Source organism: Phasianus colchicus, chromosome 18, assembly GCF_987193195.1.
Source record: "Phasianus colchicus chromosome 18, bPhaCol1.hap1.1, whole genome shotgun sequence".
In the NCBI taxonomy this organism is placed as follows: domain Eukaryota; kingdom Metazoa; phylum Chordata; class Aves; order Galliformes; family Phasianidae; genus Phasianus; species Phasianus colchicus.
In genome coordinates, this window is record NC_143453.1 from 7604931 (window position 1) to 7625603 (window position 20673).

The following is a 20673-nucleotide window of genomic DNA, read 5'->3' on the forward strand; positions in this document are numbered from 1 at the left end:
CTGCTGCTGTGCTTCACACCTCTTAAAGCTGTGACAGCCCCTCACCAGCTAACACTGATCACTAAATGATCTGTGTCTGTGCCTGGTTTGTCCTAGAAGAAAATCAATCACTGTAAGGATGTGTGTACTCTGTAGCCTCTCCCATATTGTTTTATGAACATGATATTCTGATATAATAAGGAAATAATTCTTCATGTATTAACTGTGGGCTTTTTGTGTTTGTGTTGTAGCTGGAAGAGGAGAGATCAGTACTCAATAACCAGTTACTAGAGATGAAAAAGAGGTAAGGTTTTTTTTCTGATACTTGTAACTATACAGTCGTACAGAAAGCTTGGCAAAACATTATACAAAAAAAAAAGCCAAGAAAAAGCATTTCTTCTCTACTTTGTCGTATTTAAAAGTATTGAGGTTTTTGTGCAGCCTGGGCTTACAGATCATGTCTTCCACATTTCTTTATTAAAAAGGACATGAAAATGTAATTATAAGAAAACATAAGAAAACAAGCAGAAGTTACCATTTCCTCTTTAGTTTGTTCATCTTTAGTCCTCTAGATTGTTCATCAGTCTGATAAATATCACGGGTACAGATCCTCACTGGTCAGGTTCTGAAGGAAGAAAAATACAGAAATGATAAGGATTGATATTAAAATAACTAAATAAAGGCTGTTACTCAGCCTTTGTTGGATTGTTTTGAGATATGAATCTCACTATCTGTAGTTATTGCAGTTCATTCAGCACTGCTATTTAATACCAGGAGATTTGTCCTGGTTGTCTGGGGCACCCATTTGTAAACTGCTGCTCAGTAAATGTCCCAAGTTACAAAACGTACCATCTTCCTGCTGTTAATAGGGAAAGCTAATTGGCTGTGCACCAGAATGTGTTTAGAAAAATGTTGCCTTTTCAAAAGTAATTATACAAATTCTTAGAGAAAGGGGCAGATCTCTGTGACACCAAGTGTGTTCCAAGAAAAACAAACAAGACTGTTATAATTCCTGTGCTAACAACACTCCAGCATTCAATTACATCCTTGGCTACTCAGTATATATACAGCCTGGTTTTATTCCCTAATAATCTGTTATTTGGTGGAAGGTGATTCATACGCTGTTACATCTCACCCTTCTTTTAAAGGACAGTATGCACATAGGATGTTACACAAGCTAAAGCCTTCTTAGAGAATGCAACAGTTCTATTAGTCATTATGCTAGTGGATGGACAAGTCAGCAGCTGAAGTTTCAGCTTTAAGCAGCCTCATGAATTGGATCATAGGGTTTTTAGCTGTGTATAGTAGAATAAGTGCCATTTATACATGTTAGAATACAAATTCTAGAGTAAGCTATAAAGAACAAGAAGGCTCTGATTTTCCTTCTGAGTTAGATCTGTCGTGTCTGCACCACACATATACTCAGCAGTCAGTTTTGTTCCTGTTTTTACTCCGTGTGAACTGAAATAGCCAACATGAATATGAAATCCTTACAGTGAACATTAACAGTACTTTCAGGGTTGTCAGGTCCGTCTACCTTCACTCACCTTTGGTTACAATGGGATGCCCAAGTTTCTGACTGACTTTAATGACATTTCTTTTTGGTGTTGAATAAACTCCAATACAAAAGATAAAACAAGAAGCAAGTCAGAATCATTGGAACAAACTGTAGAGCATGAGGGGTTAAATGGAAGCATATGATCTTATTTGCCAACAAAAGCAGACTGAATGAAGAACTAATGAAACAAAAAAAGCTTGTCTCTAAGTGCCTGAATTCTACTGAAGCTGGTGTTGAGCAGTGATTTCTTCCTTTTGTGTTAAGAATCTGAAATACGAAACAGAGACATCTGCTTATCTCAGTCAGGTCAGATCTCCAGCAGATCTTCCTTCCATTCCATCCACAGGAATTTAACAACTGCCTATGAAATAGTTCAGCTAGCAGTGACAGGAGATCAGTAGCTCTGGATCTGCTGGGGTTCTGTGTTACTTCAGTTCATTAGGGTCGTTGTGGGTTGCTAACTGTCTTACTGTCTTTGAGCTTGCGCTATTTATCGATACTCATTTCATTCCTCTCTCTTCCCTTTCCTACCCTTGCTTCCTTTGCTATATCTGTGTGTCTTTAATGGTAAGACTCAAGAAAGTCTATCCACGTTATAATAAATAACTTTTTTTTTTAAGTATAGCTGTTGTACATATTTTGGCTGCCTTTGTCCCTTGGTGTCTTGCTTTTGTTTTGTAAAATACTTAGCTATATATATATATACATATAAATATATATAAAGTCTATATTTTTTACAAAAAAAAAAAAAAGCCCATGGGTGTGTGCAAATTTAGTTCTTCCTTGCAGTACTTGGCATTTCTATTCCATGTTTCTAACGTTTGGTTCTTGTTATCTTGCATTTTTAAAGCTTGCCCAGTATCACTTTAAGGTACCTGCTTCATTCTTAGAATGTCTGATTTTTGTAGTAAGGGAAGAATCTGGGTGATGGGCTTTTTTCCAATAAAAACAACAAACAAACAAACAAAAAAAACCTGTCTGTCTCCAATGACTTCTACACACTGCTCAAAGTGCATTTTAACCTCCTCTTGAAAGTGAAATGTTAAATTGGCACGTGAAGTGACAGGTTTTTTTTGAAATCCCTACTGGCAAGCAGATATTTTGAATATGGGCTTCCAGGGAAGAAATTTAAGTTCATTGCCTCCATTTTCCTTTTATAGAACGTATTGCCTCTCATATGAATCGCAGTGCAAACGGTGCCAAAGCTGAGGGTATCAGTGGGGCAGGCTCTCTGCTGATGCTGGAAGTGAACTGTGATCCCCACTTAAGTATAAGTAATTAGTGAGATCTACCTACTGTATTTGTAGGTTATCCAGTCTGTGCATTTTAGAGGGCCTCTAACCAGAGCTGTAAAGGATTGTTTCTGCAAACACTGCTCTGTAAAGGAAAAAAACAATGCTGTAATACAAGTACCTTTTCCCCCTCTTGTTTTCCCACCTCTTGTTTTCTTTCCTCTGTCCCTCTCTTATTTCTTAACCTTTGTGTTACAGTATTCTCAACTCCTATATATAGATATATATTTATATGCTTACAAACTGTTTACCTCTCCCAACCACCTGAATTCTTGTGCTTCCTTTTTACAAGGCCAGCAAATGGCAATCCATATTTGTAGGTGTAGAAAGTGTCTGTGTGGCCTTTATCTCTAAGATGAGGATCTGACCAAACAGCTCAAACAGTGGCTTAATAGCAAGTTCCTGAGCATGAGATGAGTCACTGGGGTTTCCATCTGCCTTTTAATGCAGTGTGCAGAGCAAAAGGAAAACCTGGGCAAAGTGTCAGGTAGGAGAGAGCTTGTGAGGAGCCTCCTGCAGATGTTCTTTCCCAGTGCAGCTCTGTGGATTGCAGAGGGCAGCAGTGTCCTGGACATTTGCAGGATGTTACTTTCCCACACCCCTGGCATTTAAAAACATGGGTTAGACTAGAGTGTGTGAGTAATGCTACTGAAGAACACTGAGATTGTCATGCTTTTAGTGTTCTGTTGAATCAGATGTGATAAAGGATAATGAGGAGGTCTGCTAAATGCCACTGCCCTTTTTGTTAACAGGAGTATAACTTGTATTCAAGGCAAGATCGTGCAATCTGCAGCTTGTTGCATTTCTCTTTATATCAATTCTCTCATTTTGTAAAAATACACCAAAATCAACCTTTGGGTTCTTTTTTGGTAGCTGCACCAGCTTTTCTAAACCCCAGATTCTCCACTTGCTGCTTCTTTTCTGAGTATAACCTTAACAATGAAAGAATTACATTAACTGTGCTCTCCTTGTTGAGTTTCCCATTTATCGAGTCGGTGAGATTTACTGTATTGCACGCTCTGGGTATCATGGCTCTCACTAACTGTAGATACTGTGGATATAACAAATTTCAGTTTGGACTCTCAGCTATTCCCTACCTGTAGCATAGTGTCCCACAAGGATGCGTTCTGCACTTTGTCCCTTCAGCACAGAGAGCATAGTTTTATATACTTACTGAAATGAAATCTCTGTGTTGTTTGGTCTCTGTGGGTACACAGTCTGACAGCTTAGCTCTCATCAGCTCTCTCAGAGCCTGGAAGAAGAAAAATAGCTAACTTCTGAGCAGTGAGACCACGATCATCTGAACGGAAATGTCTGCAGTCACACGGAGAAGTGGCTTCATCTTCAGGGGCCTGGAGAGATGACAGTCAGCTGCCAGGCACTGGTGGTGCTTTCAAAAGCAGATTTCTCCTTTAAATAAGTAAATACAGACCATGAAGTAGCGAGATTTTTATTTTTGTTTTTATTTTGTGGCCTTTTTTGTTTTGGTTTTATTCTTTTAAACAAAAACCTGTTTGTACAGAACTTCTGCAGCAAAGGTCCTTCCATCAGAGGACAGCTGCTCTTCAGGGTGTATCCTGTGACTTCCAGGGAGACCTGCTAGTGGTAGTGTCAGAACGTCACTGTGGAGGTGCCTTAAGGACACTAGCCAGGGTAGGGAGCGTGAGCAGAAGTCATCTCTCTTTTTCATTAGATAACTGAAAAGGCTGGGAAGCCAGGACATACGTACACAGGAAGGGTTTGTGTCTGCTTGGGAGGATTTCTTTTTAAAACCTTTCATGAAGTAAAACAAATCCCACGTGGATTTCTGTGAAACAGGAGTTGTTAAAAGCCTAGAAACACTCTAAGTATCTGTTTCAGGAAATTATTGAAATTAGTGAGGACCATTTGATATTTCCAGCATCATCAATGCTTTGCATGACAGCTTGTACAATGAGCTTTGCATGCATGTTTTGTTGCTTGTTAATAATTTTCAAGAAGTAACAAAACTCTGATGTTAGGTTTGGTGGAACATTGTGCAACATGTTTGTTTATCCTGTATCTCCTCAGTCTATTAACTTGTTTCTTTAAATTCAAACGGATATGATGATATGCAGATTCTGGCATGTGCTACCTAGGTAAACTTCTTGCTTTGTTTCCAGAGTTGTGACATCTGACATGTTTATGCAGATACAAAACCTTAGTTATGTACAGAACTGATCTTTTTTTAAGAACAACTTTTTGTGGTATCCTAATACTTGACATTAAAATTCTCTAGGCAACAACATTAACTTATTCTTGAGGTGATTCCTGGTTGTGTTTGGTTTTCTTCTAGAGAATCAACATTAAAAAAAGAAATTGATGAAGAGAGAGCATCTTTACAAAAATCCATCAGTGATACTAGTGCCTTGATCACACAGAAAGATGAAGAACTGGAAAAACTCAGAAATGAGGTAAATGAGAAAAAGCAGGGAAAATCCTATAGAAAAGCCCATGGCTAGCAGTGTCTGACTTGTAGCTGAAGAGTTGGCTGATTTATTTTACTGTATTAACTTAGCATAGTTAAACCTTAGAATTAAATCTTTAGATGTCTATGTATGCCCAATTAGGTGAGTGCTGCCTGTGTTTGTGGTGGCAGTTTAGCACTTAGCATGTTGCCTTTGTGCTTTCATTTCATTCTGGAGGACCTAAACATTCTCTAATAACTGTTACAGATCACGGTGCTCCGTGGAGAAAATGCTTCTGCAAAAACCTTACAGTCAGTGGTTAAGTCACTGGAGTCTGATAAGTTGAAACTTGAGGAAAAGGTGAAGAATTTGGAGCAAAAACTCAAGGCAAAAAGCGAACAGCCATTAACTGTAACTAGTCCCTCAGGTAAAAGAGAGAGCTTCTTTATTTCTCTGTGCTGTCAGCTTTAATCTTGCAGATTTTGCAGCTGTTAGATGCATAGTTAAAATGAGATAGCCCACTATTTTCAGTCTCTGACTAAGCCATGGATGTTTCATGCTTTAAATTACTGGTTGTTTATGCCTTGCTTTTTTGTTTCTCTTTAAAGGTGATATTGCTGCTAATCTACTTCAAGATGAAAGTGCAGAAGATAAACAGGTATTTGATCTGACACATCAGTGACAGCAGTGTGTCTGTAGGCACAGTGAAATCCTTCCAAATACAGTTCTTAGCAGATTTTGGAAACCAGGACTATAATAGACGGCTTTTTGTTTTCACCTTTTGCTTGTGAGGGGAAATGTCAATGGCTGGCATAACATGAGGAAGCAAGCAGGAGAACTAGAGGTAGAAACTAGCTGCTGTTACCATATGATTCTAACAGATTTAGGAAAAATGTGTATGAAAGGATACAGTAATCATAATGGACACATGAAAGAAAGCAGTGCAACAGGCTGCCTGTGACAACAAAGGCCTAGGATGCGTGATTGGAATAGCAGTGCTGTTAAGTCACTGGAGTTGGTCATACTGATTAAAAGTCTTTACTAGTGACACAGTCTGTACAGAGGTCAGAAGCAGTGCAATTAACCAATTAAGTAACCACCAATTTCTTTTTTTTTTCCCTCCCTGAATTCACCTGCTGATGACAATGCTTTCTGCTGATCAGCAAGAGGTTTGTTCCACTTCTTGCCTTACTTTTATTTTATTTACAATGACAATTTGCCAAGCATTACTTGATTACTGCCAGCAGTGCTTTTGTAGTGCTGTCTGCTGATCTCTGAGTGGCTCGGACCACTTCAGGAAATGCCATGTGGGTGCACTGTGCTGCCTCACTGCCACCACTGGGGTAGCTCAGGGAGTGACCTGGCAGCCCCTGGTGCATCCACTTGAACAACAGGTCCAGAGGAACAGAGATGCACTTCTGATCAGAATTATACTGCTGGCTCTCATGCTGAAACAGTAATGTTAGAATAAGATCTTGATCTGTTGGTGGTGGGTTGAGACATGTCTGTTATTTTGAGGGCCATTCCTGTGGTGTTTGCTTTCTGTAGACATGCAGTCCTCAACCTTCTGACTGTTCTTGTTCTTTAATATCACAGATTGACTTCCTGAATTCAGTGATAGTAGATCTGCAAAGGAGAAATGAAGAATTGAACTTGAAAATACAAAGAATGTGTGAAGCAGCCCTCAATGGCAATGAAGAGGAGACAATCAACTATGACAGGTATAAACTCTAATGGGAAATCTCGGCTTGTGTTCTAGGAGGTGCTTGTAGGAGTCAGTTCTGTCAGCTGCACAACACATCAGCCTGGTTTCAGCTGCTACAACAAATGCATAATTTCCTCCTGAGTTTAGGTAGACTGAATCTATTTAGGTCTATTACTGCAGTGTGCTGGGTGGTGCAAAATGATCCCCAGTACTTACCTGCCACAAGCGCTGGCGTCTTGTAACGTATCTGTTGTCAGTCTTGGTTGAGGTCAGCTCTTTCCAAGTTTCATAGAAGGGTCTTTGCCCTTAAGGTGCCATTATTTATACTGAGATGGGGAGATCCAGTCAAAGAAACAGAATGAAAACCTATTTCATAAATTGTGAGATCTGATCTCTTCTATGAAGAATGGAAACTAGCTTTGCTGTGTTTCTTTTCAGATAATGCCTCTATGTGTGCATGTTTACACAGAGCAATTTGTGACCAGTGTAGTGTAAGGGAATATGGGGTACTGTGATCTTCAGGAGAGTTTTTGTAACAATACTTTATTGACCGCTGTGGTATTTCTTAGATTCAGTAATTATGAGACAGCTTACTGGGAGGGAAGCAGAACTACCTAAAGAATTAGGAGAGAGAATTGCTCTGTTTAACACACGCTGGTGCTGACCTTGCAGTGAGGAAGAAGGCCTATCCAAGAAGACGCCTCGCCTCTTCTGCGACATCTGCGGCTGCTTTGATCTCCACGACACCGAGGACTGCCCGACCCAGGCGCAGATGCTGGAGGAGCCTCCACACTCCACGTACCACGGCAGCAGGCGGGAGGAGCGGCCCTACTGCGACACCTGCGAGATGTTTGGGCACTGGACAGCTGACTGCAATGATGATGAGACCTTCTGACACAGCACGCGGCCAGGGCCGGCCTGTCTGCGTGCCCATCGGACACTTTACACAACCAGCATTTCTGTGTGCTGAATGTCAGGACAAGGGATGGTGTTTCTTGACCCCCTCGCTCCCTTTCCCTTTGCCCATCCACTTTAGAGTCAGTAAATGGATAAATATTTTCCTCCTCCACTAATAAGTACCCCGTTTCCCTTTATTAAACTTAAGTGAGGTATAAATAAATGATTTAATGGATGACTTTATGCTGTTTCTTCCCAGGCTCTGGGTTTGTTTCAGCTCTAACACGTCGTGCCCCTGTGCTGTTGGATCTGTTGGTGGGAAAACATGTATAGGAACAAAGCACTATAGTTATATTAAAGCTTATTTAAATACCTTAAAATTATGCTGTTAATTTTCATATTTGCACTAAACCATTTTAAGGCTGCATTTGTACATTTAGATTTTTAAGCTTTTTTTGACACTGGACTGGGTTGAGAACTATGTTGTGTTAATTTTCATTTCCTCGTTTGCTTGCAGTTTGTGCCCCTGGCCTCCAGCTCTGCCTCTGGCCCGGAGGGCTGCAGTACAATGCCTTGGGTGTGCAGTACAAACCTCGGGGTAAGGCGCTGCTGTGGGCTTTTTAGAAACCCATCTGCTGCGTGCACGTGAAACAGTTTGAGGCATGCCTTTTTTTTTTTTTTTTTTTCGGCATTCTTTCACCTTCTATACAGTGAGCGTGTGTGTGTGTGTATATACATATATATATTAAAGTTATATTTTGAGAAAAACAAGCGTTTGCTCTCTTCTGTTCGGTTCCCCTAGCGGCACACGCGGTGCCGGCCGCGTCCCGCTGCGTCTCCCCTGGCGCCCACCAGGGGGCGCTACGCGGCCGGGCGGCCCCCGCAGGGCCCGGCACCGCCCCGGCTGTCACGTGACGCGTCAGCTGACCGCCGCCGCCGGGCGGGAGCGATGGCGGCTCACCTGAGCTCGGGGCGCGTGAACCTGACGGCTCTGCGCGAGGCGGGGCGCAGGGAGCTGCGCGAGTTCCTCGACAAGTGCGCGGGCTCCAAGGTGCGGGGCGCGGCGGTGGGGAGGGGAGCCGAGCCGGCAGGGCGCGGCCCAGCGCCTCTCTGTCCCTCCGCAGGCCATCGTGTGGGACGAGTACCTGACCGGGCCGTTCGGGCTGATCGCGCAGTACTCGCTGCTCAAGGTGAGCGTCTTTCTTTTAATCACGAGTGGTTTCCGAAACGGAGGCGGCGGCTGAGGCTGACGCTTCGTCTCCCGGCAGGAGCATGAGGTGGAGAAGATGTTCACCCTGAAGCCGGGCCGCCTGCCCCAGGCTGACGTCAGGAACATCATCTTCTTCGTGAGGCCCAGGCTGGAGCTGATGGACATCATCACGGACAACGTGCGCAGGTACGGCCGCGGGGTGCCCTGCCCTGCCCTGCCCTGCGCCCAGAGCGGCGCTCAGCGTCCAAAAGGCTGGGTAACAACATTTCGAATGCTCAGAAATAGAAGGTTATGAATGCAGGTTTCTTCAGCTCAGTGCCCTCAGCCCGCGCTGTGCCGGCTGTCTGTGCTGCTGAGCAATGTTGTGACTGTTTGCTGTGCCCCTGCCGTGATTCTTCCAGGGAAGACAGAGGCCGTTCTCCCCAGAGGGACTTCCACATCCTTTTCGTGCCGCGCCGCAGCCTGCTGTGCGAGCAGTGGCTGAAGGAGCAGGGCGTGCTGGGGTCCTTCATCCACCGGGAGCAGTACAGCCTGGACCTGATACCCTTCGATGGGGACCTGCTGTCCATGGAGTCTGAGAGCGCCTTCAAGGTAAGAGCTCGGCTCGGCTTTAAGGCAGCTGCTTTGTGCTGGCTCCTGGAGTCAGGTTCAGAGGCCCTCAAACAGCAGAATGCCCTGCAGAGCAAATGCATCTTAGTTCTGAGAGCTGAACTGAGCCTGAACATTTGCTGTCTTACTAAACACTGCAGGAACAGTCGCTACACCAAGCTGCATCCCATCCCTCTAGCTGTTAACCACCAGTGCTGTTTTCACATATCGAGCATTCATTCACAAGGCTTAAAATAATCAGTCATTACAAAGAACCAACACAGTTCATGTCAACGTGCAGCAGAAAAGCTGTGTGCAGTGCTGTGTGTTACAAATTATGTGTGTTTTCTAAGAACACTGCATCTTAGGACAGAAACTTTCAAGAGATATTCTTTGCTGTCGTGGCTTTATTAAACATAGCCAGGAGGGCCTGCAGCTGCTTCTCAAATGCTGTGCTGAGCTACTGTGTTCTCAGATGGGCCTTGGTAGAGGCTCGCTGCAGTTCTAGTCTGGCTCTCTTCCTTCTTTCTGTCTAACCAGGAGTAGCACATTTTACAGTGATTGGTATCAAGTGATTTACCTAACAGCACAGATAAGGTCTGTATTTGCCAATGGCCTTAGATTTTTCCCTGGCCTGTGTCTCCTGATCCGTGCACATGGGCGGTGTGCTGCTGCAGAATTGGCTTCCATCGAGAATCCTCCTTGTTGTTTAGGAATGTTACCTGGAGAATGACCAGACAAGCCTGTACCACGCGGCGAAGGGGCTGATGACTCTGCAGGCTCTCTATGGAACCATCCCCCAGATTTTTGGGAAGGGTGACTGTGCCCGGGTAAGGTGAACACTGCTGCTTAATACATCTCATCCTTTGGAACAGGCATTTGGTTAAATGCTATCTGTGGAGTTTGTTTTTGAATCCAGATATGTATTCTTGTAATATTGGAATTTCAGGATCACAGTCACCAAGTTGTCATTTCGGGATCACAGCCACCAAGGATAATTATTGCTGTTTCGTAAGGCTTCCTGTCAGGAAGGGTTATCTGATTTTAGGTTTTGCTCTTCAGTGTGCTTCCTTTGTGCTTTCAGCAGTTCCTTCTATGGAGTTTAACACTTAGCTACTCTGTTATCAGAAGGGCTAAATAAAGCTGGAAATGCGCAGTCTACTGCTCATGCACTGTCTTTTCCCTCTCGCCCTTTCACTGCCACACTTTTTTTTTCCTCCTCTCTGATTAACCTATAGTTTAATTGGTACCTTTTGTAATGAGGGAGCAGCTTGAGAGGACGCCAGTGCTTTGGCCAGAGTTGCTGCCCTGCTAAGCTGCAGAGCGAGCAGCAAAGGGCACTGATTTTCTTGTCTTGTCCTGCCCCCACCTGATAGCCAGTTTATACCTGTTGTTCTCTCTCTTCATACAGGATTGTGCCCTTATATTTGCACATGCCTATACAGCTTAGAAGTCAAATCCATCTGCTGTGGCTTGCACCACAACCAGACCAATGTGTTTTCCTTTCAGCATGTGGCTAACATGATGATCAGAATGAAGCGTGAGTTCCCTGGAAGCCAGAACTCAATATTTCCAGTCTTTGATACCCTCTTGTTGCTGGACCGCAATGTTGATCTGCTGACACCGTTAGCAACACAGCTGACATACGAAGGGCTGATTGATGAAATCTATGGAATTCAGAATAGTGAGTACTGCAGGTCAAGGGGCCTCTGGTCAGCAACAATTATAGTGCATGCCTTCACCGTCCAGCCTGGGGGGCTCCCTCAGTGCACACTGAGGGAAAGGGACGTAGTTTGTGAAAGGTCAGTCAAGGTGTTCCCCTTCTCTTTGGGCAGTAGGCAGAATAACTCCAAAGGCATTTATAGGTTTTATGCTGGCCTGATGACTGACTGGAAGGTTGCCTCCAAGCCTCTTTAGAAGCAGGGTACCTAGTGCTTGGCTTTTGATAAATGTATATGTCTCTTGGTGCCTATGTGAGTACCAAGAGGCTCTCTTTTAATTAACACGTATGTATTAAGTAGTTTTGGCATTTATAATAGCTTTGCTGACAAGAACTCTTTTCAGCTCAGGATACAGGTTTCACAGAGTGCTTTGCTTAACTTACATTGGTGAAGTCCTTATCAGAGTTATTTCTCTGCATTTGGTAGCGTACGTGAAACTCCCTCCTGAGAAGTTTGCCCCAAAGAAGCAAGGCGAGGGTGGCAAAGATCTCCCCACAGAGCCCAAGAAACTCCAGCTGAACTCAGCTGAGGAGCTGTATGCTGAAATCCGAGACAAGAACTTCAATGCTGTGGGGTCAGTGCTGAGCAAGAAGGCCAAGATAATCTCAGCAGCCTTTGAGGTGAGGCCTGTATCCAACGATGCATCCCTCAGGCGTTCCTGACATCAGATACAGACACAGTCTGTGCTAAGCAGGGCTGTGAGTCGCAGCTTGAGCTGCTGCCATGACTAATCCCCAGCCAGAGAACACTGGTATTTTGACTTTGCTTCTTCATTTCTGCCACATTTAAGAAGAGGTAATGGTACCTTAACTGAACTAGTGTGTGCTTAGCCTAGAAGATGTCTGTTACTGCAGTATTAGTGCTGATGGTGCTAAAGATGGATTATTTGTACTGTTGCCTTTTAATTTACTTATTAATTTTAACAAGAGGAAAGAAAATTGTCAGAGGTAATAGGTGATAATGAAACAGCACCATATTGGCAGGAGAAGACTTCTTAAATTGCAGGCTTCTCATTATCACTCTCATGCCTGCACTTGCCCACTTACTTAAATTCTTCACGTGTCAATTTATTTATATTCTAAGTTGCAGCAAGAGGCACGTAGCCCACATGAAATACAGACCTCTGGGCTGCTCTGAGAGCTGAAGTCTGCATTGTGCTTCATCTGACCATCGCCCCAAACCAAGGACACTGTTACAGGCAAGCACAATGAAAGGCAGGCTTCTCCTTGTGGGAAAATGTCCCCCATCTCTAACTGCATTTGCCTAGAGCTCCCTGCCTGCTGGCAGCTAGTAAAGAAAACTGTCTGCACAAAAAAAGGTAATTCTTACTGGAAGGGAACCTGAGGAGCAGATGGTGACAGCTGGTCTGAGAAAGGTGATTGGCAGCATTGGTATAATAGAAAAAAACAGCCCCTGTTCCTGTTGTATTATGAACTGCTTCTTCTATCAAAGCACTGTTACAGGTTATGCTGTGATTTTAGTGTAAATGTGCAACTTTTCTGACAAAATACATGTCTAACGGTACCTGCTCTTGCACTGTGTTCCATAAAAGACTGGTCAAGTTAGTGTGTGGTTAATTGATCTGAACAACACCTAACCTTAGGGATGGATTTATTTCTTTAGGAAAGACACCACGCAAAAACTGTTGGAGAGATTAAGCAGTTTGTCTCACAGCTGCCACACATGCAGGCAGCAAGGAGTTCTTTGGCAAACCACACCTCCATTGCAGAACTCATCAAAGACATCACCAGTGAGTATTCATTTGTTGAATAGTCTGACTAATTGGAGTGTAGGAAGATGTAAGACACTTACTTGACAAAAATTGTGTTTGTTTCACTCAGTGCATCTCTGCTAATGTTAAATGTAGAAAATAGGCTGTCAGTTGCTATTGCATTGGTTTTTATTCTTTTCCCACAGCATCTGAAGATTTTTTTGATAATTTAACAGTAGAACAGGAGTTCATGTCTGGAATAGACACAGATAAGGTAAGCAGATGATGACAGCTGGTAACTCTTCAAAAAAATGTATCTATATATTTTTCTTTGTTCGTTCCTTTTTTGTTGTTGTTTCTTAGAGAGAAAACATTTGATCTGGATAATGTCTGGCTCCACCCATGTGTGTATCCTTGTGTGTTTGCAGCAGACTATTCCAAGTGATGCATATCACTGGTCCTACTTAGAGACACTCCTGCACTGTGTGCTCTGCCAGGCTCTGCTGCCCTCCCTCTGCCCGCAGCGCAGGTTCTCAGTTGGAGCTCTTTGTACAGGGCACCGTGTGCTGGGAGGAAGATGCTCAGTAGAATCAGTGCTGATCACTGTTATACAGGTGGTTCTGAGCTGCCTGGAGAGAGAGCTACATTTCCTGTCTTGCCCTTCTGCAGACACTAGTCAAAACTAGATCTTTTCCAGGTCTACTGGGTGCTTTTAGGGCTTTGACTAACAGCTTATATTTTATTTTGTTTTAATAGGTTAACAACTATATTGAAGACTGCATTGCTCAAAAACATTCATTAATCAAGATCCTACGTCTCGTTTGCTTGCAATCTGTATGCAATAATGGACTGAAGCAGAAAGTTCTGGACCATTATAAAAGAGAGATTCTCCAGGTTGGGCTGTAACTTTTGCATTGATAAATTTCTAAGAAAATCTACCTTAAAGCCTCCACTCTACAGCTTGTGTACTATAGACAGATGCATCTTGTAGAAGGGCAGTATTATGACTTGAGGTGTGTACAGGCAGAGGCTGAGGCTTGTTGGGCTGGCAGCTATGATGCAGGAGGTGCTTAAATCTGTTACACAATATGTATGTACAGAGAGGGTTATATCATTAAGTGTTTTGCAATCATGATTTAAACGCTGTAAGTGGGATACGCACTAGGGAAACCTTAAACATTTTTTAGATTTAAAAAAAAAAAAAGTCAAAGTCAAAAATGTCAAACACTGTGCTCAGAGATTATTGGCATGGCATTAAAAACAACTTCATGTTACAGACTTACGGCTATGAACATATATTGACCTTAAACAACTTAGAAAAGGCTGGGCTCCTGAAGCTGCAGACAGGCGGTAGGAATAACTACCCAACAATCCGAAAAACCCTGCGCTTATGGATGGATGATGTTAATGAGCAGGTAAACAGATGCTTCCGCAGTGACAGCTGTATCTAACACTACAGGATTGTATGCAAAAGGAAAACTTGCACATTTATGGTGCGGTTTTCCAGGCATGACGTAGCAGTCACGTGCTGCTCACTCTCTGCTCTCCCCTGCAGAACCCCAATGACATCTCCTATGTGTACAGTGGCTACGCACCGCTGAGCGTGCGCCTGGCACAGCTGCTGGCAAGGCCGGGCTGGCGGAGCATAGAGGAGGTATTAAAAATGCTGCCAGGTCCCCACTTTGAGGAGCGGCAGCAGTTGCCCACTGGCCTTCAGAAAAAGCGTAAGTTCTGTTTTGTTTTCACACTTCTTAAAGGCATATGCATCTCTGTCAGTCTGGAATGAGGCAAATGGAAAGCAAGGCTGGGAGAGTCCAGGCATCTGTGTCCTCTTCCTGTCTCACTCTACTTTATCTATTTGTTTTGGATAGCTTTTTGGCCTCTTTAAAGCTTCCACTCACATACTCAGCCTGCTATTAACCAACAGCACCATGCCTATTGAAAATACTATATGGTTGTACATTGTTTGACTTTTCATCAGTGTATTAAACCCTTCTATTGCACTGTGATTTAAATAAGTACAAAAAAGGTCAGCATCATTCTGTTAGTACTAAGCCTGGCCAAACAGAGGCATATTCTATAAAGAGACTGCAGAGCTGGCAGCGAAGTCTGCATCTGCTGTCTGCTACTGTGCCCAATAGGCTTCTCTTCTAAATCAGCTCCTAAATTTACTTTAGGTTGAGGGACAGTCTGAGTTGGACTGACAGTTGATGGATAGGAGATAATAAAATAAAAGAAAGGCAACCTCTGTCTTTCTCTGTTTATGCAGGTCAGCACGGTGAGAACCGAGTCACGCTGGTGTTCTTCCTGGGAGGTGTGACATACGCAGAAATAGCTGCACTGAGATTTCTATCTCAAATGGAAGATGGAGGCACAGAGTACGTCATTGCCACCACAAAACTGATTAATGGAACAACCTGGATCAAATCCTTGATGGAAAAATTAGAGCCTGCCCCTTTCTAGAATCTACGGCAAGAGAGAGTGAAACTGAGCAGCCCTGTGTGACGCAGGTACATCACCCGCTGGCGGAGCTCTTGACTAGGAAGGAATGATGCCCCTGTAAGAATGGCATGCTCCTGAGACCAGTCCATGATGCAGCTTCCCACCTCCCTCTCTGCACTTGTATTCCCACTGTTTGTTTGTGGAACTTGTAGTAGCCCAGCGGTGCTGAAAGACGTTAACCATGAAATAAACAATGGGAGAAAGAGATGTATCTGCTTGCAGTATGAATCAACAGTCAAGTGCTGGGGCAGGGGAATTTGCCCTGCTCAAACCACTTCCATTTTTCTTTCAGTTTTGTTCTTCCTAACAGGCTCAGAAAGCAGTGCCTCATCTGTTCCTGATTTCATATCACTAGCCTCTTTGGCTTGCAGGTCACAGCAGATGAGTTTTCTCACAGTGTTCTCCTTAAACACTGATTGTACTAGGGAAAGATAACTGTAGTAAAGAGGAAGCATTGACTTTTTTTTACCTTCAAGTAGAGTTTGAGGACAAAAAAAGCAATGATGCATAATTCACAAACTAGCAAAATGAAACAGAAAGCATTAGGTAACAGGCTCCTTTTGGACCCAGCTGCTCAAGAAGGTTCTCTACTATTCAGCTGCTGCATATCCTCAGTGCCCCTCAAGCAGCTGGTGATGCTGAGGGACCTGTAATGTGTTGTTTCTTAGGGTTAGCTACTTCTAGGCCACATTCAATCCACTGTCTTGTACGCTGCTGGGCCAAGACATTCACTGGACTTCCTCTAGCACAGGCAGCAACAGCTAAATCTTGAACTACACACATGCACATCAGCAGCACTGACTGGACACAACTGACTGCACCCAGGTTGCTAGGGAAATGTCGGTCTTTTACTTCAGCCATTCTGGGAAGGGCTCAGTGGGAGGTGAAATGTTTGTCCCAAGTATACCCCACCTGGCTGTAAAGCAACTGCTGAGTATGAATTAAATCATTGTGCCACACGCTTATGTTTGAAGGTACACATACACAGACACTTCTCACATGGGATGCAGACCAAAAATAGCTGTCAGTAAACCAGTAAGCAACAGGTTTAAAACAGACATCTTTTTTGTTTTCCTGTGTTCAGTTTATAAATTGTGGTACTTGCTGTTGCAGAGCCCGAAATTACACAACGGAATTTTCCATGGTCTTGGGGGCTGGGACTGCTGAGCCAATGTACACAAGCAGCAGCTTCTGGCTCCAGGAGTGTGCTTTGCTATGGCTGGTGGCTGTGAAGGCGGAGCAGGCCCTGCTGTCTGCCCTTCCCTTTGGCTGCTGACGCTGTACTCACGCTCTCCACAGCAAACACTGAGGACTCTGTTTCACACTGAATTTCATTCTTACACAGTTATAAAAAAATCACATTAAATCACTCTCTTAGCAAACACTTCTGCTCTGTTATCCTGCCTGATGTGTAATGTGTTGCAAAAAAAACAACTTCACTTTTTCCTCATTTCAGTCAAAAATTAATCACACTGCAATGACTAGCACTGCTCAGGCTGTTTTGTGACCCAACACAAGTGAATAAAAGAACACAAAGCACAAATTCAACAGCTTGCTTACCTTTTCACTTGGACTCGTAAATGCATTAGCAACACTAGAAGCAAAACATACTTACATTTAAAAAAAAAAACACTTTATGCCAAATACTTGGTAAACTTTAACTTACCAATGACACTACTGCATATTTTTTGCAGGCTCTTGCCTGCCCCACCACCAAGCAAGAGCCACGTGGCTACACAAACTAGACAAAGTCTCTTCCTGCAACTATTCAACAACAAGAAGCCATCCTGACGCTGATCGATTCTCTGGAGGAGCAATTACTACTTAACAGGCTTCCTGAGCAGCTTGATTATGTTCTGCTTCTGTCCAAGGCCTTGCTGACCATGCGGGTAATAATTTGATAACAAGAGAGCTTAATTAAATTAAGGGGCCATTTTCTACATCATAATATCTTTGTAGGTAAGAGATTTGATTTGCAGTACATACCCTTCCTTCTCTCTGCTGTCTGCATTTGTCTGGTTTACAAGCAAAAAAAGAAAACATTACCCAACCTCCACTCAAAAAGACTTTCACATTTCATACAGCATTATCAAAAATCAGCTTTGCTAAAAATAAATGTACATCTTACCTTACTCTTCACCCCCCCCACCCCCACCCCTTACCACAAATGAGTTGTAGATCTTGCTCTCAAAGGCAGCGAGGGCTTTTTGTGTGTGCAAGGGTGAAGATAAGGCTGTGAGGCAGTGATCACATATAGATCACACGGTTTTCAGCACTCACTTTCTTTAGATAACAGTGCAATTCAGTGTGCACAGTTCTAACCTGTGTTGCTGACCTTGGGCAAGCCCCAGCTATGTGCAAGCATCCTGCTCCTGCAGGGCCCTCAGAGAACAGGAGCCTTCCAGATAACCGAGCTGCAGCATAAGAAGCATTAGATGACATAATACTTCATTACAGAAAAAAAGAAAAAAAAAAGGCATATAAACAAATGGAGGCTCTGACTGGTAACACTGGGAAAGCCGTGGTGCTTCAACTCACAAAAAGCTGCCGACAAAAGCTCTCTGGGGAAGGGGGGCTATTCGGAGAGCTCCGTGCTGCTGTGCCGCACAGCGCAAAGGCGCTCTGTCATATAATAATTGGTCCTGACCACACCTAGTGCATTAGTCCTCGTGTGGGCTGCAAATACAACCTCATTACTCTGGCTCCTGGATGAGCAGATCAGAAGGGGATCAAACTACAGCACAAACCAGAAGCCAGAAATTCAAGGGACAGCGGCACAACAAAACCGGAGAGAAATAGGAACTTGGCGAAGCAGATCCCATCATCTACCCGGGTAAGCAGTTTATGTCTTTGTCAGTATTTCTTTAGACAATTAAAAGTCATGTAAAGCCTATAAATATGGAACTTTGAACAACTGGGAAGCCACAGCTGGTTTTAAAATGTAAGCATTCCTATAATATGCATGCACCTGAGATTAGAAGGAAACACCTGATAGTCTTCAATAAGACTAAAAGAGCGACTTAATTTTAATCAAAAGGTGGATTTTTCATCACAAGTGCTTCTTAAAAATATATATGAAATTGGCAGGGCAAGAATTCAATTTGCTTTTGCTGGCTGTAGACTGTTAAGAAGATGAGAATCTTTTTAGGTTAGCTTTATCTGAAATCTGGTTCTAAATTCCATTTATGTGCTTGACCAAGAGTGTGGATACTTTAGATCAGGCACGGCTCTGACCAAATTGGTCTGTATTCTCACATGTCTCTATTCTCAGCGATACAGGAGAATTTTTTAGACAAGTTTGCACAGCATTAAATCTAAGGAGTCAACAACTTTCATGAAATGTTCAGATTTTATATTAAAGTAACAAACAAGCAACTTCTAAATCAGCATGTACTATAACTTTAAAGTACAGATAGAAGATGAATTCTGTAACATCTTACCCTATGTCTCCCATGTGAAGGTTATTTTTAAGCTGAGATGGATAGAAATATTTGCCTGTGCGAAGTTGCATTTAAGCCCCAGTTTTCTTCTCTCTTAAACAAAAGGCTCTGTTTGTGCCAGTATCTCCATTAAGACGCAATTATATCATTAAATATTAATGGTGGCTTCCTTGAAGGCATTGACCACTTTGATCAGAACACACTGTTGGTAATAAGTCATCAGTGAATACTTGGCATGTGAAACTTACTGGATGCACAGCCACTGGCATGGGGGAAAGATACCGGGATCGAGCTGAACTGGGGCCACTGCTCCGTGCCTGCACACTATATGTGCATCTATTGCAAATCAGGACTTAGAAACCAGTCTTGGTTTAGAGACTTTGATCAGATCCCTAACTCCTTGTCAACAATGCACAGCTTGGTAACCCTGCAAAGACCCAAACAAGCTTGCACAAGTCCAACGTGACACTTCAGTAATTAACAACTAAGAAGGATGAGTGGCCTTTAACTCTCCGGAACACAACCACTTCTCCCTAAAGCTCCACCATCCTGCTGGGAAAGACTCATTCTATCCTTCTGGTTTCCCTTTGTACAGAGCAGGGAGGAGCACGGCTGCAGCCATCCCCAGACACCCTACCTGCAGCACGGTGCTGTGGGGAACGATGCCGGACTCCTTTGCCATCCACTTCCTCAAGGTGCTGCGGGAGCTGCTGGCGTTTGTGCTGTTCAGCTACACCGTGCTGGTGGGGGCGCTGCTGCTGGCTGGCTGGACGACGTATTTCTTGGTGCTCAAATGACAATTCGTTCCCTGCTCCTGTAGTCCTTGGCTGGCCAGAAGCACCTGGTTGCACCGCACAGCTCATCCCACACATCTGCTCAGCGCACAGGATGGCAGCCCCTTCCTCCTGCACCAACTCTGCAAGCATTTTGTTCCATTACCACCTCATCACAATCTTATTTTCTTATGTAAAAAAGAAAGATTAAAAGAAATACTATCTGCGTGCATGCTCCGTTCTCTGTGGCTCTTTTGCTGCCTCCCAGCCATTGCCCTCCCAGCAGCTTTGCCCAGGGATTCCCTTCCCACCCCAGGGACCCACAGGGGACGAAGGGAGGGATGCAGCAATCCTGCACAAGGCTGCCTGCAGTTCTGTGAGATACACTCAGGGAGAGCAGCAAAACCACGTATCTGCAGTGCTGCCATTTGGCATGCTCAAGCTCAGTGATTTTCAGTAAATACTTGGGGAAGCATCAGGTTGTGGCAGAGCTACAGCCCTGCCTTGCTAAAACTGGACTATGGCAGCTGAGTCTCACGGAGAACAGATGGGAATTTCTGGTATATGCAGTGCAAACACAATTATTTCATCTTATCAGACCTTCTACGTACGACTGTGTAGGAAACCTAACTGGAAACACTGGGGATTACCACAGCTATACAGCTAGACAGAAACAAAGCAGTCCCACATACTCTGGAAAAATAAAGATGAAACGGACCAGAGCGGGAGGGAGCCGAGCGCGTGCGAGCCGCGAGGCTGAGGGCTGAGCGCGGCGGGAGAATTCCCGCGCGGCGCCGACAGCCGTTGGCCGCCACACAGCGACCGTTACCCAACGACCGCGCCGCGCGCCATCCCACTTGCCCGCCCTCCG

General features: G+C 43.9%; 3 protein-coding genes and 1 long non-coding RNA gene across 12 annotated transcripts in view; 3 read left to right on the forward strand and 1 right to left on the reverse strand.

Annotated features, from left to right (window-relative positions):
- Positions 1 to 7856, forward strand: part of CLIP1 (CAP-Gly domain containing linker protein 1) — a 62791-nt gene extending 54935 nt beyond the window's left edge. For 6 of the 7 annotated variants that reach the window (XM_090152746.1, XM_090152747.1, XM_090152749.1 and 3 more), the window contains 6 exons: positions 231 to 283; positions 5144 to 5261; positions 5523 to 5682; positions 5864 to 5913; positions 6852 to 6976; positions 7633 to 7856. In XM_090152746.1, the coding sequence (XP_090008872.1) occupies positions 231 to 283; positions 5144 to 5261; positions 5523 to 5682; positions 5864 to 5913; positions 6852 to 6976; positions 7633 to 7855 (729 nt within the window). In that variant the 3' untranslated portion in view covers position 7856. Of the gene's footprint in view, positions 1 to 230; positions 284 to 2387; positions 2409 to 5143; positions 5262 to 5522; positions 5683 to 5863; positions 5914 to 6851; positions 6977 to 7632 lie in introns of all 7 variants that reach the window. The other variant, XM_090152745.1, reaches the window with a different exon arrangement.
- Positions 306 to 20667, reverse strand: LOC149915529 (uncharacterized). 2 transcript variants are annotated; one of them, XR_016472153.1, is made up of 4 exons: positions 20495 to 20667; positions 19667 to 19945; positions 2830 to 2914; positions 306 to 604 (listed from the first exon to the last, which is right to left on the reverse strand). It is a non-coding gene; the product is annotated as an uncharacterized LOC149915529 (long non-coding RNA). The 2 variants fall into 2 exon arrangements; XR_016472152.1 differs by having other exon boundaries at positions 307 to 604; positions 2834 to 2914.
- VPS33A (VPS33A core subunit of CORVET and HOPS complexes) lies at positions 8319 to 15800 on the forward strand. 2 transcript variants are annotated; one of them, XM_090152754.1, is made up of 13 exons: positions 8319 to 8455; positions 8982 to 9047; positions 9126 to 9253; positions 9469 to 9658; positions 10369 to 10485; positions 11165 to 11339; positions 11803 to 11996; positions 13000 to 13126; positions 13294 to 13361; positions 13844 to 13981; positions 14365 to 14502; positions 14643 to 14811; positions 15357 to 15800. In XM_090152754.1, the coding sequence occupies exons 1-13, from the start codon at positions 8426 to 8428 to the stop codon at positions 15548 to 15550; spliced, it is 1734 nt and encodes a 577-aa protein (XP_090008880.1). In that variant the 5' UTR covers positions 8319 to 8425; the 3' UTR covers positions 15551 to 15800. The 2 variants fall into 2 exon arrangements, with proteins under 2 accessions (XP_090008880.1, XP_031448415.1); XM_031592555.2 differs by lacking the exon at positions 8319 to 8455 and adding an exon at positions 8754 to 8908.
- Positions 16031 to 19826, forward strand: LOC149915530 (uncharacterized). Its single transcript, XM_090152759.1, has 2 exons — positions 16031 to 18422; positions 19625 to 19826. The coding sequence occupies exon 2, from the start codon at positions 19692 to 19694 to the stop codon at positions 19824 to 19826; it is 135 nt and encodes a 44-aa protein (XP_090008885.1). The 5' UTR covers positions 16031 to 18422; positions 19625 to 19691.
- Positions 20668 to 20673: the final 6 nt, after the last annotated feature.

Bases quoted from the DNA above. Each gene is read 5' to 3' on its own strand.
- LOC149915530 (XM_090152759.1), top strand. From the start codon at position 19,692: ATGCCGGACTCCTTTGCCATCCACTTCCTCAAGGTGCTGCGGGAGCTG.
- VPS33A (XM_031592555.2), top strand. From the start codon at position 8,807: ATGGCGGCTCACCTGAGCTCGGGGCGCGTGAACCTGACGGCTCTGCGC. The intron at 11,340-11,802 runs GTGAGTACTGCA...TGCATTTGGTAG, and splicing joins AATCTATGGAATTCAGAATA to CGTACGTGAAACTCCCTCCT. The intron at 14,812-15,356 runs GTAAGTTCTGTT...CTGTTTATGCAG, and splicing joins CACTGGCCTTCAGAAAAAGC to GTCAGCACGGTGAGAACCGA.